General features: G+C 53.7%; 4 protein-coding genes across 4 annotated transcripts in view; 2 read left to right on the forward strand and 2 right to left on the reverse strand.

Annotated features, from left to right (window-relative positions):
* Positions 1-2,386, forward strand: part of ESS2 (ess-2 spliceosome associated protein) — an 11,041-nt gene extending 8,655 nt beyond the window's left edge. The window contains exons 9-10 of the mRNA XM_017856708.1: positions 1,169-1,284; positions 1,846-2,386. Of these exons, the coding sequence (XP_017712197.1) occupies positions 1,169-1,284; positions 1,846-2,125 (396 nt within the window). The 3' untranslated portion in view covers positions 2,126-2,386. The remainder of the gene's footprint in view (positions 1-1,168; positions 1,285-1,845) is intronic.
* Positions 2,387-4,175: 1,789 nt separating this feature from the next.
* Positions 4,176-6,384, reverse strand: TSSK2 (testis specific serine kinase 2). Its single transcript, XM_017856709.1, has one exon. The coding sequence runs from the start codon at positions 5,397-5,399 to the stop codon at positions 4,323-4,325; it is 1,077 nt and encodes a 358-aa protein (XP_017712198.1). The 5' UTR covers positions 5,400-6,384; the 3' UTR covers positions 4,176-4,322.
* Positions 6,385-11,134: 4,750 nt separating this feature from the next.
* LOC108518364 (testis-specific serine/threonine-protein kinase 1-like) lies at positions 11,135-14,549 on the reverse strand. Its single transcript, XM_017856638.1, is given in 5 exon segments — positions 11,135-12,012; positions 12,015-12,129; positions 12,208-12,342; positions 12,564-12,661; positions 14,447-14,549. Coding segments are annotated over 5 exon segments (1,134 nt in total). The 3' UTR covers positions 11,135-11,329.
* Positions 14,550-14,804: 255 nt separating this feature from the next.
* Positions 14,805-26,999, forward strand: part of LOC108518383 (integral membrane protein DGCR2/IDD) — an 89,098-nt gene continuing 76,903 nt past the window's right edge. Inside the window, 1 exon segment of the mRNA XM_017856668.1 lies at positions 14,805-15,202. Within this exon segment, the coding sequence (XP_017712157.1) occupies positions 15,124-15,202 (79 nt within the window). The 5' untranslated portion in view covers positions 14,805-15,123.

Consider the following 26,999-nt stretch of genomic DNA (forward strand, 5'->3'; position numbering starts at 1 on the left):
TTTTGAGATGGAGTCTCGCTCTGTTGCCCAGGCTGGAGTGTGGTGGCGCGATCTTGGCTCACTGCAACGTCCACCTCCTGGGTTCAAGTGATTCTCCTGCCTCAGCCTCCTGAGTAGCTGGGACTACAGGCACGCGTCACCATGCCCGGTTTATTTTTGTATTTTTAGTAGAGATGGGGTTTCACCATGTTGGCCAGACTGGTCTCGAACTCTTGATCTTGTGATCCACCCACCTCAGCCTCCCAAAGTGCTGGGATTACAGGTGTGAGCCACCGTGCCTCGCCTTTATTTATTTATTTATTTATTTATTTTAAACAGATAGGGTTTCACTGTGTTGCCCAGGCTGGAGAACAGTGGTGCAATCATAGCTCATTGTAACATTGAGCTCCTGGGCTCAAGTGACCCTCCAGCCTCAGTCTCCTGAGTAGCTGGGACTAACAGCACACACCACCACACCCAGCTAATTTTGTGTGTGTGTGTGTAGAAAAGAGGTCTCGTCATGTTGCTCAGACTGGTCTCCAACGCCTGAGCTCAAGTGATCCTCCTGCCTTGGCCTCCCAAAGTGCTGGGGTTCCAGGTATGAGCCACCACTCCCAGCCTGTAGTCTAATCTTAAGTTAGGAAGGACTTTCTAAACATAAAAGCAAAGGAAGAAATCACAGATGAAAATAACAAATACACCAGAAAATGTTATAAATGAAACAAGTGCAAATAACTGAAAACACATATGCATGGTGTAGCGCAGTTGACTTGACCCAGGGTCTTGGTGAGGGTCTTCTGAGTGACAGCAGCAGAAAAGGAAATGAGCCCCTTGAGAGCAAAATAGGCCACAGACACACGGGGAAGCGCCCAAATACAGAGTGCCGATAAAGACAGATGTTCACTCTGATAATCAGGGAGACGTTAAAACAGACCTCTTTTTCCTGAGAGATTGTCAGAGGGCATGGCTTTGGGAGGGACAGGAAGACAGGTGAGGAGTGCTGGGCCCTGGGCAGGTCAGGCAGGGTTGGGGGCTTTCCAGGGGCTTTTAGTGGGAGGTGATGGTGGGTTGTGGGGGTTTTGTAGGCAACAAAGAGAGGCTGACAGCCACCACAGTGGCTTTCTGTGTGAGGGGCTGCCTGGCATGTGGCAGGCCTGGCACAGCTACCCACACGCTTGCTACCTCGTAGATCCTGGAGCCGGGCCGCAGGGAGCGGCTGGGGCTGAAGATGGCCAACGAGGCTGCCGCCAAGAACCGGGCCAAGAAGCAGGAAGCCTTGCGGAGAGTGACGGAGAATCTGGCCAGGTGAGGGGCCGCCTGGCTGGTGGGGAAGTGTGAGGGTGGCTCTGGCCTGCTCCTGCTTGGCCCCTGCCCTGATGGTGTGGAGGCATGGCCCATGCGGCAGAGTTCAGGGCAGGTCCGCGGGGTTCCGCAATGGGTACTGTGGCAGCTCCTCTATCCAGAGCACGGCCACACATGGACAGGATGAGAGGCCCCCTCCATCTTCTCTTTCCTCCGCGTCCTCTTTGGCCCATCCCTAAGAGGCATCTTTAGGCATGTGGTCCTGCTGGGAGCTTTCATCAGCCCTGTGGAGATGGTCATCGTTCCCCTTGGAGAGGGGTGGGGGTCCACCCCAGCCCCCACAGCCAAGGGCAGTGCTGCTGTTTGACCTCAGGTTTGACCTGAGTGCTGCTGTTTGACCTCAGGGATCCCCCGCATTTGCCACCATGCCGGCAGTGCCATCCTCCTCAGCTCAGAGTGGCTGTGTCTCTGCCCAGGCTCTTCCTGGGAGCTGAGGGAGGGCCCTGCTGCCAGCAGCTCTCAGCCCACCTAACCCTGCCTCTCTCGTCCATCCCTTCACCCCAGCCTCACTCCCAAAGGCCTGAACCCAGCCATGTCCCCAGCCCTACAGCGCCTTGTGAGCAGGACGGCCAGCAAGTACACGGATCGAGCCCTGCGGGCCAGCTACACACCATCCCCAGCACGCTCCACCCACCTCAAGACCCCGGCCAGTGGGCTACAGACCCCCACAAGCACACCAGCGCCTGGCTCTGCCACACGCACCCCTCTCACGCAGGACCCGGCCTCCATCACGGACAACCTGCTGCAGCTCCCTGCCCGGCGCAAAGCCTCAGACTTCTTTTAGAGCTAGGCCTGGGCTGGGCCCATAGACGCTTCATGGAGCCTGCAGGGCAGCTGTACACCCAGCAGAGGACTCCAGCCTTCTCGGGGCCCAGGCCTGGGCCAAAGCTGTTGACTACGCCAGGAGCCACTGGAGAAAGGGGCTGTGCTGGGGCCAGACTGGCACAAGACGCACATGCCCACGCCACATCCCAGGGCCTTGCCAAGCTGTTTGCTGTTTAATCAGCCCCTTGAAGTGTCATTAAAGAACACCTGGTATACAGTCTGGGGGTTGCCTCTCCGTCCTGCTCCCCACACAAGCCCTAGCCTTGCCCTGGGGCCTACATCGTGTCTCAGGACCGCAGGGCTTGAAGTGAGGGGCCCCCCAGGTGAGGAAGCTGCAGGTGGGGTGGCTGTGGGGGCACCGGATGACTCTGGCATCGCTTTCTGCAGCACCTGGAACCTGTGTTCTGAGCTGAGCTCATCCTCCTGTGCTTTCTGCTCCTCTGGGGGGATGTGAAGGAGAAATGGAGCCTTTGGAAGTTGTACTCTCAGGTTCACCTGCAGTTCTGGGCCCAGGTCTGCAGCCTCCACTCTGGGCTTGCCCGCTGTGAGGTGCACTGCTTATAGGACTGTGTAGGGGCTGCATATCAGGTGATCTCAGCCGCCACCTTCTCCCAGCACCTGGCTTCCAGCTCATAGGGTGGGACTGTCCCGCTCACCTCTCTGCTGTAGGCACTGCCCATCTTATGCTGCTGGCCCCGGCCTCACCTTGTCTCTCCCACCAACAGGAGCTCCCAGATAACAGTAATGTGGGCCCCAGGCTCCATGCAGACGTGGCAGGTCCTCTGTGCACTGCGGGCACACTTGCCGATTGGCCAAGGATATGGGTGTCTGACCCTTAGGAGTCTGGTGGCCTGACGGTCCTGTGCCTGCTTTCTGCAGAGGTAGAGGGGCCCAGCTGGGCCCAAGACCAAGGTCTGGCCCCCAGACCTCAAGTGGAGGTCACAGATTGTGCACTCAGGGCGGGGGTCTCACTGCTCAGGGACACACCTGGCCTCTGCTCACACTGGCATCCTTCTTGCTTTGAGTGTGCCCAGCCTGTGCTAGGCGATCTTCTCTGGTCCTCTCACGCCTTTCCTAAGTGCTGAAGTTCTCTGGAGGCTGGTGCAGGGCCTGATCTCTGCCACCTGCCTGGGGCCACTGCTAACCTGTGTTCCTTGATAGTTCCTGCAAGTTCCTGGGGTGGCTGAGCTCCAGATGTGCCCTGGGACCTGTGGGTGGAAGTAGGGTTGCTGGACAGGTAGAATGGGACTCTTAATGGGTGGGGGATGTGGGGCCTTTGGTGCTTTATCCCATAGGAAAGGGTGCACGTTGTCCTAGGGGAGTCCCCAGGAAGTGGGGAGGGAGGGGAGAGGAGCACTGTCTAGGTGCTGACCACCTCGAGCACTTGGCCAGCAAGTGGGCCGCATGCTTTGGGAGCAATGGGTGACACAGCAGGAAGCACAAAAGACAGGCCAGTGCACCATCACCAAGGGCTGCTGAGCAGCTTGCAGAGCCACTGGGTGGGGAGGGCACACCGGGAGGTCTCAGCTGGGGCTGCCCCTGGAGGACAGGGCAGGGAACCTGAGGGCTGAGGACAGAAATCTCAAATGACTCTGGGAAATAGAGGAAGAGGAGGATGCTGAGCGAGGGGCTCTGAGGGAGTGGGGGTAGGTTAGAGTGGGCTGAACTACAGGAGGCCAGGGGGAGTCGTGGACCCCTGGAGCTGGCCAGCCCCAGGGCATTGGGGAGGAGGCCAGGTCAGAGGGAGACAGTGTGGGCCTGGCAGGTGGACCCTGGCAGAGGCCCTCTCGTCCCCCACAAGGCGAGGCCACACCAGGAGTCTGCTTGTACCTGAGCACCTGTCCTGTGCTCCTAGGCCAGAGACTACTGTGTGTCAGGTGGGGCGGTTGGCTGAGTCCCAGAGAAAAACACTCCTACTGGGCACTCTTGATGCTTATACACACCCTGTGGTTTATTTGGTGGTCAGTAAAGAACGTCTTTGCTACTAAGTGGAAGAAAGCTAATGGAACGTAATCAAAATAGTGGTTTAATTGACGAATTTTACTTGCACCTGTGCCTTCTTCAGATCCTACCTGCCTACTTAGTTAATGTGAAGGCCGACTGCGCCATGCCCCCCTACCACGACCCCCACCACACACGACGGGGCCATCGTCATGCTAGGTGCTTGCTTTCCCCACCTCAGCTCCGGAGATGTGATGGTCTTTGGCCCTGGAGGTCTCGGCCAGCCTGTCCTCCATCCTGTCCTCGTTCTCAGGCACCACCAGCAGCCGGTGCTGGGTTTTGGCTCCAAGCTTGTGGTCGGGCCGGTGGTCGGGCCTCAAGCCTGGCTTGGTGTCCAGTTTGCACTCGGCGCGGTACTTGCCCTCCCCCTCCCTCTTGAAGGAGGCAGAAGACATGCCTTTGGGTTTAGGGGGCTGCAGCCACGAGTGGCTGAGGATCTCATCGATGTGGAGCCGCTGGCTGACGTCAGGCTGCAGCATGCGGTAGATGAGGTCCTTGCACTCGCAGGTCAGGTTCTTGGAGCGTGGGAAGTCCACACGGTGCTCCTTCTGGATACGCAGCATCTTCCTGATGTCGGAGTCGTCGTAGGGCATGGAGCCGCAGACCATGATGTAGAGGATCACACCCAGGCTCCAGATGTCGTACACCTTGGGCTGGTAGGGGATGCCCTGCAGCACCTCGGGGGCTGCATATGCCGCTGACCCACAGAAGGTCTTGCTGAGGATGATGCGCCCATTGCTGTCCCGCAGGCAGCGCTTGGAGAAGCCGAAGTCAGACAGCTTGATGTTGAAGTCCTTGTCGAGGAGAAGGTTCTCGCACTTGAGGTCCCGGTGGACGACGTCCAGGTCGTGGCAGTACTTGACAGCCAAGGAGAGCTGTCGGAACATCTTGCGTGCCACGTCCTCGTGCAGGGCTCCCCGGCACTTGATGAACTCGAGGAGGTCTCCCTGGACGCCAAGCTCCATGATGATGTAGATGCGCCCATCGGAGGTCTCGAAGATCTCGTAGGTCTTGATGATGGAGCCGTGGTTGACAGTTGCCAGGATGTCCATCTCCCGAGGAAGGAATCTCTCCACAAAGTCAGTGGGTGTTTTCTTGCGGTCAATGATCTTGACAGCCACGTTGAACTTGAGGCGCTCAGAGTAGGCAGATTTGACTTTTGCGTAGGAACCCTTGCCAAGATTGATGCCTACGATGTAACCCTTCTTCCTTAGGACTGTGGCATCGTCCATGGTGCCAGGAGCGACTGGCGCCGCTGCTGTCTACATCTCTCCGTCACGTGGGCCAGCAGGCATTGTCCTCATTTACACTACCGGGAGGTGTCTGGCTCGGCTGGGCTGGGCTTCAACTCAGGGGTGGAACACTCAGCATTGTCTCTGGGTGACTTCAGCGAATGAACTCATAAAGCCAAGGAGTGGGGGCGGGGACTGGGCTGAGGGGGAACAGGGTTCCTGGAACCATGGAAGCCAGGCTGGTCTGGCAGGAGCACCTGCTCCCCACCCGCTGGAAGGAAGCCTGTCCCCAGACACAGGTTACTGTGGTAACCCTGCTGCTGCTGCTTGCATTGGTTTCCCTGTCACACAAGTCAGGTGGGAGCGGAGGCGGCCCATGTCCAGCCTGTTTCCATCACCTGGCTGTGGGGACCGACCCTGCATTGGTCTTTGTCTCACTAGGGTGGGTTTCCTGCAGCTTCTTTGGGCTATGAAAAAAAGCCCCCCTTGGACTGTGTCCTTGGTGTGGCAGGACAGTTCTCCCTGACAGTCACCCAGATAGGCCTGCGTAGCACCCCAGTTACACAGACAGATTTCCACAGCACTGCCTTAACACTGAGCACATAGTTAAATCTAGGGAAATTAGCGCCCAGACATTGAAGCTAGAAATGAAATATATGGTCAGTAGGAGCCTTGCGTGGGCTTCTCTCTTGCTGGAGCCAGCCAAAATAATAGGAACGGTTTTACATTCCTAGTGCCAGGACCCATCTCGGGTCGACAAAATCTGAAGACAAGTCAAGGTAACAGGCAGCTGTTTGAATAGATTCATTAAATAGTCTAAGGCAGCTCTCTGGACCAAGCTGTAAAGGAGATAAAATTATCACACCCGTACCACAGTAGACAGGCCTTGAAGGCACTGGGCCCATTTTAATCAGACTTAGCAAACATTTTTTTTTGCCTCTGACCTACTTGAAACAAAATCACTTACCAGTAGACTTAGGTGATTGTTAGCACGTAGGCATATAACCCCAACCTATATAAACACTAAGAAAATTGTAACACTTTGAGTCGGTCTGGTGGAATTATCTCCAGCCTTCTCCCTGTATCCAGTTACAGTAATAAATTCCCTTCTTTCCTAGTTTTTCTGCTTCTCGTTATTGGGCCTCAAGAAAATGCAGCTGGACCTGGCTTGGTTCTGGGAACAGTGGTACCCGGGAGGGACTGCCCTGGACCAGTCAGGCTGGCAGTTGTGCCAAACCTGGTAGACGAAAGCAGCTCTCTGTTTGGGAGCGGAGGCGGCAGGCCCCTCAGGGTAGAGAGCCGGGCAGGTGAGTCGCTGCTGCTCCAGCGAGCAAGGGCCTGTGTATGGGTGGGTCAGGGCTGCAGTACACGCCAACTGGGTGCCCAGGGTCCAGGGCAGGTGCCTGCATGTCTGAGGGGTGGGGCAGGGCCTCCCTTGGGTAGAGGCGGCAGGAAGGCACCTGGGCAGCAGAGAGCCTGGGAGAAGAGAGGGCTTTTTCTGAGAGTGGCTGGGAAGTAGGAGGGAAGTGAAGGAGTCGGGGCTTTTTCTCTAAGTGGCAGGCCGCCGCTGCAGGTGCAAGACAGGAGAAAGGCCGTCCCAGTTGTGTTTTAAGATGGTCAGTGGCAGAGAGAGAGACAGAGTAGAATTGGCTTTGCGATGAAGGTCGGGGCCAGTGCCTTCGACCACGTGAGAGGAGGCTGGGCCAGGGTGGGCCTCGGGATCAGCAGGAGACAGAAGGTCAGGTCTGTCTTGTTTGCTAGTCTGTCAGTGGATGGGCCCTGGTGCTGGGGAATCCTGGGGCTGAGAGCGCCCAGGCCATGCACTGGGAAGAGCAGACACCTGGGTGAGGAGGGGGTTCTGAGTCATGTCAGTTTGGGCCTTTGTGTGGAGTGAGCAGCAGTCGCCTGTTGGAACCCTGACATTGAGTATCATTTGCATCTTGGGCTGCCTTTTGCACCTGGAAACAGTGTGAACATCCTGTTTCAGGGCTGGTGTGTGGATTTGTGCTTTGGGAAATGTGGCATCCTGTACATGTCTCCTCAGGTGCTTGGGACTGATGTTCATTTGTCATCCATCACAGGCATCCTGGGTCCACAGGGAGTGGCTGGGACAGACGAGCTGTGTGCTCAGCGTTCAGGGGAGAGGGAGGAAGGCCTGCTCCCAGGTGGGGTTTAGTCCTGGAAGGTTTCAAAGAGGAAGTGATGTTGGAGCTGGGGTGCTGGGGATCAACAGACTCCATGGGGTTGACAAGAGGAGAAGGACATGTCAGGCAGATGTGACATCTTGGCCCTGGCATGGCTGTGTGAACCCATTCTGTCTGGAGTACACAGGGAGCACCCTGTGTTTGGAGGTCACTAGGGAAGATTGGAGAAACAGGGCAGCCAAAGTCAGGATGCCAAGCTGAGAGGCTCAGATGAGCAGGATGGGCCAATGTGCCCACAGTGACTGCCTTCCAGCAGTGACAGCCTCCCAGAGTCCCACCCGAAGCTCTTTGTAGCATCGGTGGTTAATAGCTTTAGTTTGATGGTTTCTTTTCTCCTGGGAGTCTCTATGGCTGAAATGACCAGCACTTCACTCATTTTTTTGTCCTAGAAGGGGCTGGCTATGAAAATTTGCAGGCCAGGACCTAGGAGCATGAGAATTCCCACTTACCAACCCCGGACCCTTTCCCTTGCTCCCCTAAATGCCCTATCTGGGGCATTTCTCTGCATATCTGCTTGCCCTGCCCTTTGCCTTTCCCTTTCCCTTTCCCTTTCCCTTTCCCTTTCCCTTTCCCTTTCCCTTCCCCTTCCCCTTCCCCTTCCCCTTCCCTTCCCTTTGTTTTCAGTGGAGTCTTGCTCTGGCACGATCTCAGCTCACTGCAACCTCCACCTCCAGGGTTCAAGCAATTCTTATGCCTCAGCCTCTCGAGCAGCTGAAATTACAACCACGCACCATGATGCCCAGCTAATTTTTGTATTTTTTAGTAGAGATGGGGTTTCACTCTGTTGCCTAGGTTGGTCTCGAACTCCTGGCCTCAAGTGATCTGCCTGTCTCAGCCTCCCAAAGTGCTGGGATTACAGGCATGAGCTACTGTGCCCTGGCCGCATATCTGCCTTCTTGCTAGACTCTACCAATGCCTTCTCCCTCTTTTTGTGCATTCTACTTCACCCCCCGAGTGCCTCTCTGGTCCTTGGGGGACATGCCAGAAGAGGCAGGTGTCAACAGTGCAGAGGCAGAGCTGCCCGGGCATGGAGTGGGCCACTTCATCCAGGAAGCATACACAGGGCCGGGACTCCTGGTGTGTTTGACGGAGAGGGTTGGATTGGATCTGGGGACCTCCAGCATTGCTCCTAGGGTTGCAGTCCTGTGAGCCAGGTACCTGCACACTCTGAGAAATCCACTTCCCTCTGAACCTTCCTTTCCTTTGTAAAGTAGACACTTGTTTACTCATTTGTCCCCCAAGCACTGAGGGTCTGCCCTGGGTGCTGAGGTACACTAATGAGCTAGACCACCCATGCCTTCCTGGAGCCCAGAGGCGAGGGGGCTCAATCACGCCAAGTGTGTGTGCACGATGGTGGCTGTGCCACACCTCAGAACCATGGTGCTGTGAGGACAGGGAACTGGGGATTGGATTTTGGGAAGCTGGGGAAGGCTGAGGTCTGAGGAACTAGCCAGGTGGAGGGGGATGAGGATGGCTATTACATGTGACGGTTTGAAGGGATGTGGCTTGGCAGGAGCATGGACAGGCCATGGAGGGCCCTGTTGAGGTCCTTGAAGGGGTCGGAGCCAGGGCTGAGCCACCTATGGGAGTCGCCCGGCATGGCGAGGCCACCTGTGGAGGGGTCACCTGGGCCTCCTGCCCTGGGCAGTGTGATCTCAGACACTCTCTCTGAGCTGTTTCCAGCTGTAAGCGCAGAGCAGGAACTCCTCCCGCAGCCCCTCCCACCCGGGCTCACCTGGCTGAGCTACAGTGAAGCTCCCAGACCTGCTTGCTGGCCACTCCTTTGAGGACCAGCACGGGTCTGTGGGGATAATTGGGGAGGAGGGCCCAAGAGCCATTCCTCAGGATGTCCCACCCGGGCCCCCATCCCAGCACTCTGGGCTCCCTCTCCACCATGAGTTTCTTGGTGGGAAGAACAGGGTGGCCCCTCAAGGCCTATTGGCAGAGTACAGAGTGGCAGGCTGCTGAGAACCCCTAGAAGGCTTTATGGAGGCCTCAGCCCCTCAGCTGAGCCTGGAGAGCTGGACAGAGTCTGCAGGGGCAAGTTCCCTGTATGATTATGGGCCATGTGTGTGATGGGGGGCACAGTGGTGAGGCCTGGTGCCCAGAGGCCAGGGGAGGATGCATTGGGCCACAGGAGGACCCCAGAGGCCAGGGTGGGTAGGTTTCTCCCCACTAGGCAGTGGGAGCCAGGCTGGGTGGGGGATGGCTCTGGACACTGTTGGAGGTGGTGGGAGGGTTGGGGTGGAGGCCTGAAATTAAACCACGTGGAAGGGGGCTTTGGGAGCATGAGGAGGCAGGTGGACTTGAGAAGGAGGGCTGGTCCAGGCTCTCACTGGACCCTACTTCTCCAAGGGGACTGAGGTTGGGGTCTTCCTGAGGTAGAGAAGTGACCATAGGTAGACTGTGGACAGTGATCATGGATGCTGCTGGCAGTGGAGCTCCTCTGCTCTGACATTCTCTGTGTCCAGCACCTGCTTCAGGCCCTGTTCCGGGGGAAGTGGGAGTTGCACGACTGTTGTAGCCTTGGGTTTGACTTTGGCCCCATCCACTTAGAGGCCATGGGAGAGGTGATTCTGAAAGCGCTTGTCCTTTGTGTGTGTGTCAAGCCTTAGACCCACATAAGGTTGTCCACAGTGGGGCGAGGAGAAAGGGGCCATGGGGAGGTAGCCCTGCCTAAGATATGCACAGGCCATGCAGCACACTGTAGCCAGTGGTGCCAACTTTAGGCTCATGACCCCTGTGGGGCTCCGATGGTCAGCATTCCCTGTCCTCAGGCCAGGCATGCATTGTGGTTGCTTGGCCTATCCTACTTGCCAGTGTCAACTTCTAGTGCTGGCAGGGGTGTCATCCCTGGGGACAGGCTGGGATGGGGACAAGATATGGTCAAGACCACACAAGACTGTGGGAAATGCTCAGGCTGGAGTGTGGCTGGGCCATCCAGCAGAGCCTCCTACTTCTCCTGGGCTGGAGAATGACCACAGGGTGGGGTGACCCCGGCACTGTTGAAAGCTGGGTGCTGGCTGGACACAGGAGGCCTGTGGTGGACAGAGCACAATGAACAAGTTGCCCAGCAAGGTAGGGAGCTCAGGAGTGGCTGAGAGGCTGGCCACCTGTCCTCTGTAGCCTCCTGCAACCCCCACTGGCAGCCTTGTGGGGCTGCAGAGGGCAGGTCTGCCCAGACCCTCAGTCCCAACTGTACACAGAGCCTGCACTCCTCTGCAGGGGTGCCTCGGCACAATTCTTGGTCCTGTCCTCTCCCTGTCCTTTCCTGACCCCAGCACCGCACTTGGGGGCGTCCCTTCTGAGGCAGCAGCTTCCTCATTCACCTCTCAGCTCTGACCCCTGCCCCTCCAGGTCTCTCCCAGCCCCAGCCCCAGCACGGGCCTGAGGTCATGGTCTGGGCTGGGCACGCTGGGATGTGTTTTCCCAAGTGAAGAAGGAATCATAGCACAATCTGAGTGGGAAACCCGTGGAGGGGAGCCCAGGACTAGTCAGTTGAGGCAAAGACGTTCACTTTGGCATCTGCATTAATATAGTGATTTATTGCTCCTTTAGCAATGTGGTTATGAAGTTCAAGGGGAGAGAGAAGAAACTGATGAAAACAGCAGCTCATCCGGGACTGTCTTCCTTCTCTGGTTTGTGCCTTGACTTCTTCAGAGCTTGGGCCTGAAGGTGTGAGCGCCATCTCATTCACTGCTGGCATACTGGGCCACAAATGGCTCACTAGATGCGAATCTCTGGAGGCCTTTGGGGGGGCCCTTCCTCTTTCTCCCTGGTCGACAGCTTGCTAGGGAAGCCTGGGATGTCTGACTGCCTGGACATTTGCATTGCCAACCCCTCAGGTTTTGTCTCAGGTTGTCCCTTGGGTTGTGCCTCTTCCCCAGACTCCAGCTTGGTGGCAGACCTCTTGGCAGAGCCAGGTTCAGGGATCCACAAGAGTTCAGTTCCCCGGGAGCTTTCCCCCTCCTTGTTGATGACCATAGAGGGCAGTCCTTGTGCCTTGGACTGCACCCAGCATTGGCTGAGAATGTCATGGATGTGGAGCTGCTGGCTGATGTTGGGCTGCAGCACGCACTAGATGAGGTCTTTGCACTCATCTATCAGGTTCTTGGAGTGTGGGAAGTCCATGTGGTGCTCCTTCTGGGTACACAGCATCTTCCTGATGTCGGAGTCGTCGTAGGGCATGGAGCTGCAGACCATGATGTAGAGGATCACACCCAGGCTCCAGATGTCATACACCTTGGGCTGGTAGGGGATGCCCTGCAGCACCTCGGGGGCTGCATATGCCGCCGACCCACAGAAGGTCTTGCTTAATCTCTGTTGGCTATTGTCATCCCGCAGGCAGAGCTTGGAGAACCTGAAGTGGAACAGTTTGATGTTGAAATCCTTGTCGAGGAGAAGTTCTAACACTTGAGGTTCTGGTGCATGACGTCCAGGTTGTGGCAGTACTTAATGGCCAAGGAGAGTTGGTGGAACATCTTGCACGCCATGTCCTCGGGCAGGGCTCCCTGGCACTTGATGAACTAGTTTTTTTCTCAGCCCTGGCTGGGCTCCCAGGGCAGATCTGGGGCTGGGGGCCAAAGGCGGGGCCTGGATGTCACCCTGAGCACTGGTGGCTGCTCTGAGGACAGTATAAGCAGCAGGGGCAGCACTGGACAGTGGCTATTGTTTCTTCTGGCAGTGGAGCCCCTCTGCTGTGCCAGGCTCTGCATCCGGCACCTGTTCCAGGCTACGCCCTAGGGGAGTAGGAGTCACACGACTATCCTAGCCTTGGATTTGACTTTGGCCTCATCCACCTAGAGGGAGTGAGCACCCTTTCCTCACAGGAGCCAAGTGGAACCCTGGGCCCCTCAGGGATGACTTGGTAGTGCAGGCTGGATGTCACTCAGGTTGGGTTGGGTCCCCACCTGCCATGGCCCTTCCCCCTTTTCTCTGCTCCTTCACCTTCTTCCCTAACCCTGACTGCCAACTGCCAGGCCTTTGTGCGTTCTGGGTGCTCCTTCTTCCGGACAGCCTTCTTCTCCTTCCTGCTGGGGACACCCCAACTACTGTCTCCTGGAAACCAAAAATAAAATTCTAAGCTCCCCAGCCATCTGAATGGACCCCTCCTCTCCACCAAGGGCATTCCAAACTTAACCTGAAAAACTAGTTCAGGCCGTGATAGGAAGTGCTAGTCAGGCCTCATTATCCCTCCTCCCTTCAGGTTTCAGGCACAGCTAAGCAATGGTAACATTGACACAGAGACTTGAATACTGACAACAGACTCTGTGGCAGTAAGATACCAGCATGACAGCAGGCCCGGAAAGAAACAAGTATTTTACTGTAAAACAGATTTCTTTCACATATTTTGAAGTCACTCTGCAAAGCTGTTTCTTGTGGGGAAAATCTACATTCTGTAGAGAATTCCCATCCCTTTCAAGGTCTTTTCTCCTGAGAGAATTAACTAGAGTCTGGCACCTTTTATTTATTTTCCTTTTTTATTTTATTTTATTTTTTTTGAGACAGAGTCTTGCTCTGTTACCCAGGCTGGAGTGCAGTGGCGTGATCTTGGCTCACTGCAACCTCTGCCTCCCTGGTTCAAGCGGTTCTCCTGCCATCAGCCTCCTGAGTAGCTGGGATTACAGGCGTGCGCCACCATGCCTGGGTAATTTTTGTATTTTTGGTACAGACATGGTTTCACCATGTTAGCCAGGCTGATCTTGAACTCCTGACTTCAGGTGATCTGCCTACCTTGGCCTCTCAAAGTGCTGGGATTACAGGCATGAGTCACTGTGCCTGGGAGTCTGGCACTTTTTTTTTTTTTTTTTTTTTTGAGATGGAGCCTCGCTCTGTCACCCAGGCTGGAGTGTAGTGGCACGATCTCAGCTCACTGCAAGCTCTGTCTCCCGGGTTCACGCCATTCTCCTGCCTCAGCCTCCCGAGTAGCTGGGACTACAGGCGCCCGCCACCACGCCCGGCTAATTTTTTGCATTTTAGTAGAGACGGGGTTTCACTGTGTTAGCCAGGATGGTCTGGATCTCCTGACCTCGTGATCCGCCCACCTCAGCCTCCCAAAGTGCTGGGATTACAGGTGTAAGCCACCGCGCCCGGCCGAGTCTGGCACTTTTTAATAAGAAACATTAAGTTTCTTCTCTGTGCAGCCTGATACCTGGATGCTTCATCTGTTTAAGAAGCTTGGTCTCCACAACCCCTTAATCCAGACAGTCCCTTTTATTGATTCCACATCTTTAGATAAACTATTTGAACCAGCTGCCAATCCGCATGACCTGGAAGCCCCCTCCACCCCCACTTTCAAGTTGTCCCGCCTTTTCCGACTGAACCACTGTATACCTTACATGACTGATGTCTTGTCTCCCTAAAATGTATAAAACCAAGCTGTAGCCCTACCCCCTTGGACACTTGTCAGGATCTCCTGGGACTGTGTCCCAGGCTATTGGTCACATATTGGCTCAGAAGAAATGTCTTCAAATATTTTACAGAGCTGGACTCTTTTTGCCAACACTGCCCTCCAAGGTTCACCCTGTTGGTGATGACAGGTGAGAGGTGGCACTTGGAGCACTGTTCGCAGGGGCGCTGAGCCTCCTCTCTGCCTAGCTTTCCTTCCTGCACATGTGGCCTTCCCCTCGCCATTGTGCGGGGAGGTCCTCCAGGGAGCCGGCTTCGCTGCAGCCTCCAGGACCTGGCCTTCCCGGTATCTCTTTGCCTGACACTCCCTCAGGCCATTCCTGTTCCTTACAGGGTGACCCTCTTTCCCCACCCTCAGAACCGGCAGGCCCTCCCTCCTCCACAGCGGTTCGGCCTTAAAAAGACCCCTTTGGGGCGCACTTTTGGGCTGCTCACCGGACCTGAGCTTGCAGGTGTTAAGACCCTTGGAGTCCCAGCCAGGTTCCCGCTTCGTCCTCTCCGCTCCCCACCCGCGCGACCCCACGGCGCCCTGCCCCATGCCCCGCGCCTTTCGATGTCTGTCCTTGTGGTCCCGCGCCCGCTGCCCCTACCCCGCGACCGGAGACCCTACTCCCTTCCGAGGCCGCGTCGCTCAGGCCCCTGCCCCGGCCCTGCCTCTCTGCTTAACCAATGGCATGCCTCACACCGTATGGTCCCGCCCTTCCCTTAGAGCCCGCCCCTCAGTCACCGCCCTTAGGTCCCCGCCCACCGCCGTCGTGACCTTAGGCCTCACCCCCTTCGGGGGGAGGTCTGTGGCTCTGGCCCCGCCCCCTACCTTGGCGTTCATTGGCCCGCGCCGGCGTCGCGGGCGGGAGGCGGGGCAGGGCGGTGCGGAGCCGAGCAGGACGGCAGCCATCTTGCGCGGAGCTGGAGTCGGAACCTGAGGCTGCCTCCGAGAGTGCGCGCCAGCCCGCGGCCCAGCCGGAGCTCTTTCCCGCCGCCTCTCCGCGCCTCTCCCAGGTCCAGTCCCGCCTGACCCTCCTCTTGGCACGGTCCCCTGACCCTCAGTCCGGCCCGGTCCGGCCTCCTGGCGGGGTCACGCAGCCGCCCCGGGGACGATGAACGGAGGATAAATGGTGCCCAAAGCAGACAGCGGCGCGTTCCTACTGCTCTTCCTGCTCGTGCTCACTGTCACCGAGCCGCTGCGGCCAGGTGCGCCGCGCGATGGGGGCGGTGTGGGGGCGGGGCGGCGAGCGGGGCCGGGGTCGCCCCAGGACCTCCTTTCACCCGCGGCGCCCTTCTGCAGGGGCCGCGCCTGGGGCAGGGGCGGGCGGGGCCTGGCTCGCGGGCTGCCTCGCAGTCTCTGCGGACGCCTGCTGGAGCTTACCTGGGCTCGCGGCGCCTCGGACTTCGTGCAGCTCTGCTGTCCGGGATGTTGCCTCTGGGCCCTTCCTGGGAGCGGCGGCGGCCAGGAGCTACGCCACGGGCGCGCCCTCCCGCCAGCCCAGCGTCGGAGTTGGGCTGGGGACAGCGGCTCTCGGGGGCACCTGGTTTCGCAGAAGTCCTTCCAGCAGTGGCCTAGTGCCGGCCTCTCAGTCCTGGAAACTCCTCGCCTGGACATTGGTGGCTGTGGCAGACTGTCATTCAGTGAGGCGTTGCACTGAAGAAGTCCTCAGCTCACACCCGGTCCAGAGGAGGCACCAGGAGTCAGCCTAGCGTTGTGTGGCCGGCGCCGGCGTCCCGCGAGCAGAGACCTGGCCACTGTGCGGGGCCCTTAGGCGTGCTGCATGTATGTGGTGAATGAGTCCATGCTCTGGAACTCCCCTCGGAGCTAGTGTGTTCTTAAGTCTGTGGTGGGGAATCAGAACCCGGGCAACCTAGGAGACCCTTTTCTACCTATTTCAGTGTACCTCTCCTTCCCTTGAACTGCACCAGAAAATCAAACCCCCTAAATGCAGGACCGATGTATCCATCAGGCACAGGAATCCTGTATCACTGGCCCATGGTACTTTTAGTGGCCTGCGAATGTTATTTTATTTTATAAGTCAGCAGAAAAAAAAACTTACGGTCAAAGAAAATGTTTTCATATGTATATTTAATACAGTTTTATTTATGCTAATACAGTGAAAAAGCGTGACTCTTAATATTTCTTAATGGAGGAAAGGTCCCATGAAGGCAGAAGTGCCAGGGCCATCTTCTCTGATGACCTGGGTATGGGAGCACGGGGTGTGTGGCCCTCTCCTGCGTCCTAGCCAGGCTCCCAGCCCAGATACACCGCACCTCTTGGCTCTGCGCTTGTGTCATCTGTATGGAATGTCTGCCTCCTCCCTGGTGCTTACCTGGTGGCCAAGGCCCTGACCCGTGCTCCACCTGGACAGATTCAGTGATGCTTCTCTGGTCTCCCCATGCAGAGCTAGTTGCTCACTGCTTTTGGCTGCTCTCTGGGCAGCGAGATGACTGGTAGTGGGGTGGCCTTGGTAAGAACAGAAGCCAGGGCTGGGCATGGTGGCTCACGCCTGTAATCCCAGCACTTTGGGAGGCCGAGGCGGGTGGATCACGAGGTCAGGAGATCGAGACCATCCTGGCTAACACGGTGAAACCCCGTCTCTACTAAAAATACAAAAAATTAACCGGGCGTGGTGGCGGGCGCCTGTAGTCCCAGCTACTGGGGAGGCTGAGGCAGGAGAATGGCGTGAACCCGGGAAGTAAAGCAGGGGGGGTGTCACAGGAGACCTTACACTGAGACTGAGGTCTCAGTAGGGCATGGGTGGGGTAGCTCTGGTAGAGGAAGCAAACATTCTTTTCGATTCCGTGACTCTCCAGATGAGAACATTGCAGCTACCCCTGGAGGCGTCTTGAGTTGCCCTGCAGAACCTGGGAGCTGCAGTTGGCTCCCTGGCTTTGGCTGGGCAGTGAGGGCAGGCCTCTGGGCCTGATGTGTTCCTTGTATGCCCGCGTGTGCCTCTGCACACATTCCCCCTATGTCCTTCCTGAGAGTGCTGCAGGGATCTGCCTAGCTAGTGCTTTCAAGAAGTTGGGGCTTCTCTGGTCTTAGTCGGCGTTCTTTCTGTGGGGATCCCAGCCTTAAAAGCATACTTGGGTATGAGGAAGGTACTAGTTAAAGCCCACTTCTCAGGAGTGTGTTTTCTGACTCCTGCCTGCTGGGTTCCCTGAAGATGAGGCCAAGCCACTTGGGCCTCCTCTCTGGTACAGGGCAGGGTGGAAGGCCTTTCATGGAGTTATGGGGCAGCAAGTGCTTGCTATACTTGACCTTTCACCTTTTTTTTTTTTTTTTTTTTTTTTTGAGACAGAGTCCTGCTCTGCTGTCCAGGCTGGAGTGCAGTAGCGTGATCTCGGCCCACTGCAACCCCCACCTCCTTGGTTCAAGCGATTCTCCAGCTTCAGCCTCCCGGTTAGCTGGGATTACAGGCACACGCCTCCACGCCCAGCTAATTTTTGTATTTTTGGTAGAGATGGGGTTTTGCCATGTTGGCCAGGCTGGTCTGGAACTTCTGACCTCTGGTGATCCACCCACCTTGGCCTCCCAAAGTGCTGAATTACAGGCCTGAGGTACCATGCCCAGCAATTTTCTTTTAAATGCACATTTGAACTTGATTTAAGATGTGTCATGTGCCGGACACTGTTCTAAGCACTAACATGTATTAACTCTCAAGAGGTCCCTGCTGGATGCTATTTTTAGTCTCATTTAAAGATGGGGAAGCTGAAATCCAGAGCGCTTGTAAAGCTAAGTGGCTGAGATGAGATTTCATCGTAGGAGTCTGGCCTTCCCCACATTGTGCACCCCTGACTGGGGCCTGTGCACTCCAACTGTGTGTCTCCAGCCCGGCCACAGGAGTACCTCACATTATGCTCTGAACAGCTTCCTTAACCCCAGGTGGAGCCACAGGGGACCTATCTGTCGCCTGATAGGTCCTGGGGTCCTCCAGGTGAGGGTGCAGAATCTTTTTTCATGTAGATACTCCAGTCTGAGGGACAGAACCACCCACTCCCCCAAATCCCTTCTGTATTAGGCCATGTGACCACTGATGATGTGTGTTATGATCACTGGGGGTGTGATGAGGAAGGAGGATTGGATACTACTGCTAAGGTAACTGACAGCGAGATGGTGGGGGATTTGGGGAACACTGTGATAATGTCTCATTGGCCCTTTCTCCATCTGTGTAGAGAAGGTAGCATCGATTGCTGATTCTAAAACTGTTTTTCTTTCTAGCTTGAATTGTGAAACAAAATTATATTACGAGCCACAGCTCTATCCAGGTTGAACCCACCATACATAGCTGAGAAAAAATTGCCTTCTGAGTGCTGGTGCACCCTGGTCCCTTCCTGCTGGTTGCTGGTCCTGTACAGGGCTTGTGCTCAGCCAGGCCCCTTGGTGAGGTACAGGATGAGAAGATCGTCTTTCTTCTATTGCTGGTACAGCTAGCCGGGAGAGACAAGTGACTTGTCTAAGGTCACACAGCTGGTGAGCAGCAGAGCGAGGGTTCAGACCCAGGTGGAGCTGTCTACTAGCTCAGGGTTCTTGCCCTTTTGCTTTCAGTAGGCAGCTGTGCTGAGCTGATAAAATCTCAGGGAGCTAAGAAGTGAACACAGCACCTTGGCTCTGGAATCCAGAGGTTTTTTTTTGAGATGGAGTTTCTGTCTGTCACCCAGGCTAGAGTGCAGTTGCGGGATCTCAGCTCACTGTAACCTCCGCCTCCTGGGTTCAAGTAATTCTCCTGTGTCAGCCTCCAGAGTAACTTTGATTATGGCGTACACCACCATGCTGGGCTAACTTTGTATTTTTAGTAGAAACGGGGTTTCATCATGTTGGCCATGTAGGCTTTTCTCAAATTCCTGGGCTCAAGTGATACACCTGCTTTGGCCTCCCAAAGTTACGGGATTGCAGGTGTGAACCACCTCACCCGGGCTGGAGTCCAGAGTTTTCTATCATGTGAAGTAGTAGCACAGGGGTTTGGTGAATAGGGAGAGAGTGCATATTTTCATCACAAGGAAAAGTGACCAAGGCTCAGAAGTAGCTGGAGAGGTGAGCTTGCACCTGGCCTTGCCAAAACCTCCTGAGTTTGGAGTGCTTTCCTATATAGCCTGGTACTGTGACACTTCGTAGAGTTTGTCCACTGGTAAATTTGGCTTTTGGGTTAACAGGTTCATTTTTTTTAGTTGGAAAGTGGTGTAATATACTTTCTAGCTTCACTAGCTAATGAATTTTCCTTTCTTTTCTTGACAAAAACCTTTTACTTGGAAATAATTTCAAACTCACAGAAAATTTGCAAGAATAAAATGAGTGCAGAGAGTACCTGCGTATTCTTTGCTGAGGCTTCCCTACTGTTGGCGTTTTACCTTATTTGCCTTATCCCCTGCCCTCTGTGTGTATGTGCATATCGTGCATTCACACAAGTTGCTTTTTTGTGAACCATTTGAGAGTAAGTTGCATGCGCCATGACCCTTCATCCTTGTGCATGTTAGCCATTGCAGAGAGTAGAGGCTGCTCACACTTAGCCCCTCCCCATTGTTCTCTGTAACACCTGCTATGTGCCAAGCCCTGTGTCACGTGGGAAGGTCTCGTGGGTGCATGAAGCCCTGTGGTTAAAGCCCAGGTTGGCCCAGGTGGCAAGCTGGCATCACTGCATGTCAGGGTTATTATTTTAGTTGGCGATTCTGGGTTCGGGAATGAAGATTGCTGTTGTGGAACATTTGTGCTCTGTTAGGCTCTGTTAAACTAGCTTATGGGCACTTTTCCCACCCCTTCCTTCCCAGATACTTTCCAGAGTACTGAGTGATTATATCCTCTTAGCAGCGGTGGCCGGTGATTTGTTTGTGCAAGTGTCCTTCTAGCAGTGATGGCAGGTAATCTTGTTACGCACAAATCCTCTTAGCAGTAATGGGAGGTAATTGATCTGTGTGTGTCCTCTTAGCAGTGAGGGCAGGTGATCTAGCTGTGCACGTGTCCTCTTAGCCATGGTGGGAGGTGATCTGGTTGTGCAAGTGTCCTCTTAACAGTGATGGGAGGTGACCTCATTATGCATGTTTCCTCTTAGCAGTAGTGGCAGGTGATCCGGTTGTGTGCATGTCCTCTCAGCAGTGATGACAGGTGATCTAGTAGTGCATGCATCCTCTCAACACTGATGGCAGGTGATCTGGTTGTTGACTCTCCCCTGCTGGACCTGAGCTTTTGACGGGCAGGGAGTTCCTCTGCTTCTCTTGGTTGTTGGCATAAGGAAGGACCCGACTGGCATTTAGTAGTTTCTTGACTCTTAAGTGGAATGCAGCAGTGACAACATTAAGGACCCCGTAGAAAGCTCATGGCTGATTAGATGTCTTTTCCTTGGTGTGCTGCTGGATTTTCCCTTATCACATGTGCTGTTATGTTTGGGTGCTGAGGGTTTGGTGACCGTCCTCTTTCCTTTCCTTCCCTGCCAGTCTGCACAGTGGGCTCGGTAATCCAGAGAGACCAGTTTTGGGCCAACAGTTCATTGAGCAGCGTGATGCATGGGCTTGGGTATGGTTATTATGTAAAAACTGTGTACCAACTGTATTTGTGTTTCTGGCATGATTTCCCAGTTGTCCTGGGAGCTTTAGTCAAAGCCAGTCCATCTCATCCTGCCATTTCAAGCTGTGTGTCCTGTCAGTGTGGACATGATGGGCTTGGCAGGGCAAGTCTAGGTTGGAGGGTGAATGGCCTGTGGACCCAGATGTCCTGGACCTTCTGGTCATCCACCTGGGAGGTGGGGAAGCTCAGGTCTGGTTTGACCTCAGATGAGCTGTCTGTAAAAGTAGCAGCTGGGATTAGATCAAACCTTCTCCTCCTGGTCCATGGCAGCAGTTGGGTATGGTGGCTTAAGAGCATGGGCTCTAGAGCCACACTGCCTAGGCTCAGTCTGCTCTACTGCTCACTCTGTGACTTCTGCTTCAGTTTCCTCATTTGGAACATGGACATCATAACAGAACTTAATGGAGATGTTGTGAGGATTAAAATGGGTAAGCATAAAATTCTAAAAAGTGTGTGATGTAAAGCAAACTCTTCATCAGGCAAAATGTTAGTATTAATCACAGATAGACTTCAGGAACCCTGAACTGAAATGTGAAATGTGAGGTTGTGTGTGCACAGGGAATATTGGTCGGGAGAGGGCTCCCTCAGGAGGTGGCAGAGTGCAGTGGCTCTGAGGAGTGTCTGTTGCGCAGAGAGTGCTCTTTGCTGTTCTGATGGGATCAGAGGGACTGCGTATGACTCTCTGAGAGCCCCCGAAACAGCCATGGGGCTTTGGACAGGGCTAGGATTGTTCATACACATTTTGCTCTTTGTCACATTCATGCTGTGTCACCTGGGCCTGGTCAGGCACAGAGTGGGCACTCAGAAATCAGTTATTGAACGAATGCACAAATGCCTATTTATATTTTGACATAAAGAGCAACAGCTACTTTAGCCAGCAGGCCTTGCAGCTGCCTCTGGTGGGGGGGGGCGAGGAGGATGAGAGCCTTGTGGCAGTCCTGCAAAAATGCCTTGAGAGGATGGGATGGGGGGTAGGGGGCATGGCTGTGGAGCCAGCTGTCCTGGGCCCCACCCTGGTGGGAGCTTGCTCCTGTGATGGGAGCTGAGCTGAGAGGTGAGAGCAAGTGCGGCTTCTCATTAATGTGGATCCTCACTGAAGCTCACCAGCTGCCCAGCCTGGGGTGGAGGGTTGAGGGGCCCCCCCAGAGGGAGGGACCCCAGCAAGCCAGTGCAGAGGGAGCACTGCCTCTCTGATGGACTTGCTGGCACCTGGCTTTGAGAACTGGACTGCCCTGTGTGAGGATGTGGCCGGACCTTCCCTGGGTCGTTTGCACAATGCAGGGCTTGTTTCTGGTCAAGAGCTGGCTGGGTGCATGGGCTGTACATGCTTGCCTCTTGGCCTTCTCCCCTCCTCTGCCTGGGGTAGCTGTTGCTTCAGTCACTCTGGGCTGGTCATTGTTCTCAGTGCCCTTGTACCCTACAGGTCCCTCCCTGTAGGCTGACTTCTGGCTGACCTCTGGCAAAATGGCAGAGAGCTATCAGTTTGGGTAGCTTGTCTTCCTTGGTTAGTCTGTCATCCTTCAGCTGTTGGCTGCTACCTGTTGGACAGGACAGTACTGAGGACAGTACTCTGGTGAGTATGCTGGACTGAGAGTCCCCCAGGTAGACCCTGCCCTCTTCCTTGCTTGGGAAGTCTCATTTTCTGGGAAACCTTCATTAGGAGTTCTTAGTTGTGGAGACGATTGTTTGTGGCTGGCCAGGGCACTGGATGAGGGGCAGGAGTCACAGCAGAGGGACCCAGAAGGTCAGCACAGGGGTGGTCAGCAGGAGACTGACCATAGGACCTGGCCGGGTGCTCCACTGAAACTAGGTCTGCTGACGCAGAGGTCTCTCCGGTGCCCCTTCCTCCTGCTTAGGGCCTCCAGGTAGATTAGTTTACCTACAGAGCTCTGTCTATGGTCTTAGAATAAGAGGACCCGGAAGAGCTAGAGGCTTGTTGGGGCCCATGGCAGGCCTTTGCTGCAGCTCTTGGAGGTTTCTTGGCCCCTCCTGACAGTAGGAGCAGCTCTTAGGATTTCCCCATCTACCCTATTTGTGAAGGATGCCTGCTAGACCAGCATGGTAAGCCATGGGGCACGGAGAGAGCCCAAGGGTGTAGAAGATCTTGTCTGCACAATCTAGAAAAAATAAAGTTGATATTTTTTCACATTTGGTAACATTCATACATGGAATATTTTACATAAATGGAATTATGTTTTTTATTTAATGTTTTTCATTTGAGATCTTTGTAGATCAGTACATATATAACTTCATTCTTTTTTTTTTTTTGTAACAAAAGATGGAGAGGAGAGGTGGGAATGGGTTGGGGCAGGATTGTCTAACTTCATTCTTTTTTTTTTTTTCCAGACGGAATCTTGCTCTTGATGCCCAGGCTGGAGTGCGGTGGCGTGATCTCAGCTCACTGCAACCTCTACTTCCTGGGTTCAAGTGATTATCCTGCCTTGGCCTCCCAAGTAGCTGGGATGACAGGCATCTGCCGCCATGCCTGGCTAATTTTTGTATTTTAAGTAGAGATGGGATTTCGCTGTGTTGGCCAGGCTGGTCTCAAACTCCTGACCTCAGGTGATCTGCCTACCATGGCCTCCCAAAGTGCTGGGATTACAGGTGTGAGTCACCGCACCCAACCAACATGCATATTTTTAAAAGAGTACAGGCCAGTGCTTATAGAATATCTTCCTCGCGTGAGGTTTATCAGGTTGTTTCCTTGTGGTAAGATTGAGTCCGCTCAGTTTTGGGAGGAGCAACACTGCAGGACATTCAGTCCTCAGTGCATCCCATCAGGAGGTGCCTGCCGCTAGCTTGTCCCAGAAATGGTGATGTTCACTTTGACCACTTGGTCAAGTGCTGTCTACAGGGTTTCTCTGCTGTAAAGGTGCTTTTTCCCCATTGTGATTGGCCAAGGACTCTGTGGGAGGTAGATAGCTTTGTCAGGTGGTTTTAAGCATCCATTGATAATTCCTGCCTGAATCGGTTACCATTATGATTGTTGCTAAATGGTGATTTTATCTTATTCTTTCTACTTTTATTGGTATTCTATAAAATAGAGCCTTCTCCTGCAGAATTCCTTTTTATTTACTCTCTGTATGGACTCATGGAGTCTTCTTTTTATTTAGTGTGTTATAACCTGTTGTTGTCATAGTTCACATTGGGGCTTATATTGTAATTGAGTTGGCAAGTGGAAACCCCTTCACCTGGCCCCTTCAGGATGGAGCATGTTGCCTTCTGACATGTGTTCATCAATTGGAACATTCCTTTTTACCAGGCTCATCTTGTACCTTACCTGCCCCAGACTGGAACGGGGCATTTTTCCACAGAGCGCTGGTTCCTTTTGGTGGGAGATGGTATTTAGAAAGCAGGATTTTGGTGGTAGGTGTGTTTGTTGCTAGCTACTAGAGTATGCTACAACTCCATCTTTTCAGTCTAGCCCAAGAGGTATGTCTCTATGTGCATGTGTCTGTCTCTGTGTGTGCATGTGTGTATGCGTGCATGTGTCTGTGCCTGTGTAAGTTAATACTGTTTTTTGTTTTGTTTTGTTTTGTTTTTTGAGACAGAGTCTCGCTGTGTCGCCCAGGCTGGAGTGCAGTGGCGCGATCTTGGCTCACTGCAAGCTCCGCCTCCCGGGTTCACGCCATTCTCCCGCCTCCGCCTCCGAGTAGCTGGGACTATAGGCGCCCACCACCACGCTCGGCTAGTTTTTTTTTTTGTATTTTTTTTTTAGTAGAGACGGGGTTTCACCATGTTAGCTAGGATGGTCTTGATCTCCTGACCTCGTGATCCACCTGCCTCAGCCTCCCAAAGTGCTGGGATTACAGGCTTGAGCCACCGCGCCCGGCCTTTTTTTTGAGACGGAGTCTCCCTCTGTTGCCGGGCTGGAGTGCAGTGGCTGATCTTGGCTCACTGCAACCTCCACCTCCCGGGTTCAAGCAGTTCTCCCCGCTTAGCCTCCCTAGTAGCTGGAACTACATGCATGCGCCACCACTCCCAGCTAATTTTTGTATTTTTAGTAGAGATGGGGTTTCACCATGTTGGCCAGGATGGTCTCAATCTCTTGACCTCATGATCTACCTGCCTCGGCCTCCCAAAGTGCTGGGATTACAGGTGTGAGCCACTGCGCCTGGCCCATACTGTTTCTTTAGTTCCAATCCAGCATTACAGGGTCTTGCTTTCTCTGTTTCATGTTTGTTTCTCTTTTTTTCTACAGTGAGAACCCTGGCTCCCAACAGCATCAGTAGGTTTCCTCATTTGCTTAGTCTTATACTGCACACAGAATCGTTTCAGAAGTGCTGCATTCACACCACTAGTAACAGCAGACCTACTAAGTAGAGTTTAATTTTTTTTTTTTTTTAGCTCTTTGTGTTTTCAGACTGATGGTGTATACTCAAGAGTCTTGGGTTCAAAAGCCACTTGGATTAATTCTCTTACACAATTAGGTTCAAAACTGTGTTGTGGCAGGGCAGGGTGGTTCACACCTGAAATTTCCAGCACTTTGGGAGGTTGAGGTGGGTGGATTACTTGAACCCAGAAGTTCAAAACCAGCCTGGGCAATATGGCATCTCTGCAAAAAATAGAAAAATTAGCTGGGTATGGTGGCGCACGTCTGTAGTCCTAGCTACTTGGAGGGGACTGAGGTGGGAGGATCATTTGAGCCCAGTGAGCAGTAGTTGCAGTGAGCCGAGATCATGCCTCTGCACTCCAGCCTAGACAACAGAGCAAGACCTGCCTCAAAAACCAAAACCAAAACAAAAAAAAACCTGTTTTGACTTGAAACTATGTTTATTAAATAATATTGAGAGTGGTATTTACTGTAACCTCAGTATTATAACAAGCCCCTCTTTCATTACACTAATTGGTAAGGAAGCATCTCAGTTTTGAACAGGTTTTATTATTTTCCTAGGTAAATTTTTTTTCTTTCTTTTTTTCTTTTCTTTTTTTTTTGAGATGAAGTCTCGCTGTGTCACCTGGGCTGGAGTGCAGTGGTATGACCTTGGCTCACTGTAACCTCTGCCTCCCGGGTTCAAGAGATTCTCCTGCCCTAGCCTCCCCAGTAGGTGGGACTACAGGTGCAAGCCACCACGCCCGGCTAATTTTTGTATTTTTAGTGGAGATGGGGTTTTGCCATCATGGCCAGGCTGGTCTTGAACTCCTGACCTCAGGTGATCCACCTGCCTCAGCCTCTGAAAGTGCTGGGATAACAGGCATTAGCCATCATGCTTGGCCAATAATTGGATATTTTAAAAATAATTATTTTTCATTTCTGAGAGTCCTGAGCCTTGGTTGACGTACTTTTGTCAAAACTCTTGGCAAATCACTTTTTCAGTTTCAGTTTCTTCCTGGAGACAAAAAAAAAAAAAAAAAAAAAAAGTGGGGGTTTACATGTTCAAGGGCTATTTGGGCCCAAGTGCTGACATTGTGAGCTTGTTGGTGTAATAGGGTCTCAGTTCCCCCAGCCATCACCCTTTGTGTTTCTTGTCCGTCTGATCGCTTTGGGCATGCAGTGATATGGGGGAGCTGTCTGAAACAGGGCCTGAGGTTGGCCTGGGAGTTTGGGTGTAGTTGTGCACACCCTTTACCTGACAGACTCATTGTGGAGGGGTGATGAGTGGGGCAGGTGGTAGGTCTGTTTTGGAGATCAGGATGCTGAGGCCCAGAGAGGTTAATTAGCTTGCCTGGTAGCATCGCTTAGCTTTTAAGTAGAAGCAAGAACAGGAAACTCAGGACTGCTGTCCTGAGCCCCATGCTTTGCCTCCTGCACCGTGATTCCAAAAGCTGATGAAAGAGCTGTATGGCAAAGGGAGCTAAGTGGAGCGCCACCACCTGGGGCCTCCTGCCTAAGAACCGGGCACCTTTTCATGGGGTTGAGCATCGCTAGTGTTCACAGTTCTGACTGCACCAGCATCTTGTGTGGACACTGGTGCTGTGTTGTCTCTTTGGGCTTGGGTGATCAATTCAGGCCAGCTGGTGACCACCCTCTGTGATCTCACCATACAGTAATTGCATTCAAAGCGATCTGTACGTTTCCAGAAGCTTGGGAGGCTTATTAGAGAGTCACTTTCTTTTGTATGGATGGACTTTGTGGATTTTCAACCATGTGGATGTATTACTTCTTAAGAAACACTCATGAAAGTAACAGATGAGGAAAAGGTATTTTAAAGGGAAAAAGTTTCGTATAACTGAATATAAAACGGATATTACTTAACAGAAAAAATAGATCTAAAATGCTTAGAACCAACAAAAAATTTAATGAAATTCTAGCTTAATGCTGTTGTGTGATGATGCCTTTTTATAGGAAGTAGGTACTCATATTAACCTCATTTTACAGATGAAGAAACAGAGCTTGGGAGACTAAGTGACTTAGCTAAAGTCACACAGCTTTTAAAGTCATGAAGTGAGTATTTGAAACCTGGGCAGCATAGAGCTCATGCTGTGATATTGCACAGCTTC

Source organism: Rhinopithecus bieti, unplaced genomic scaffold (genome assembly GCF_001698545.2).
Source record: "Rhinopithecus bieti isolate Rb0 unplaced genomic scaffold, ASM169854v2 scaffold_44745, whole genome shotgun sequence".
NCBI classification, from domain to species: Eukaryota; Metazoa; Chordata; class Mammalia; order Primates; family Cercopithecidae; genus Rhinopithecus; species Rhinopithecus bieti.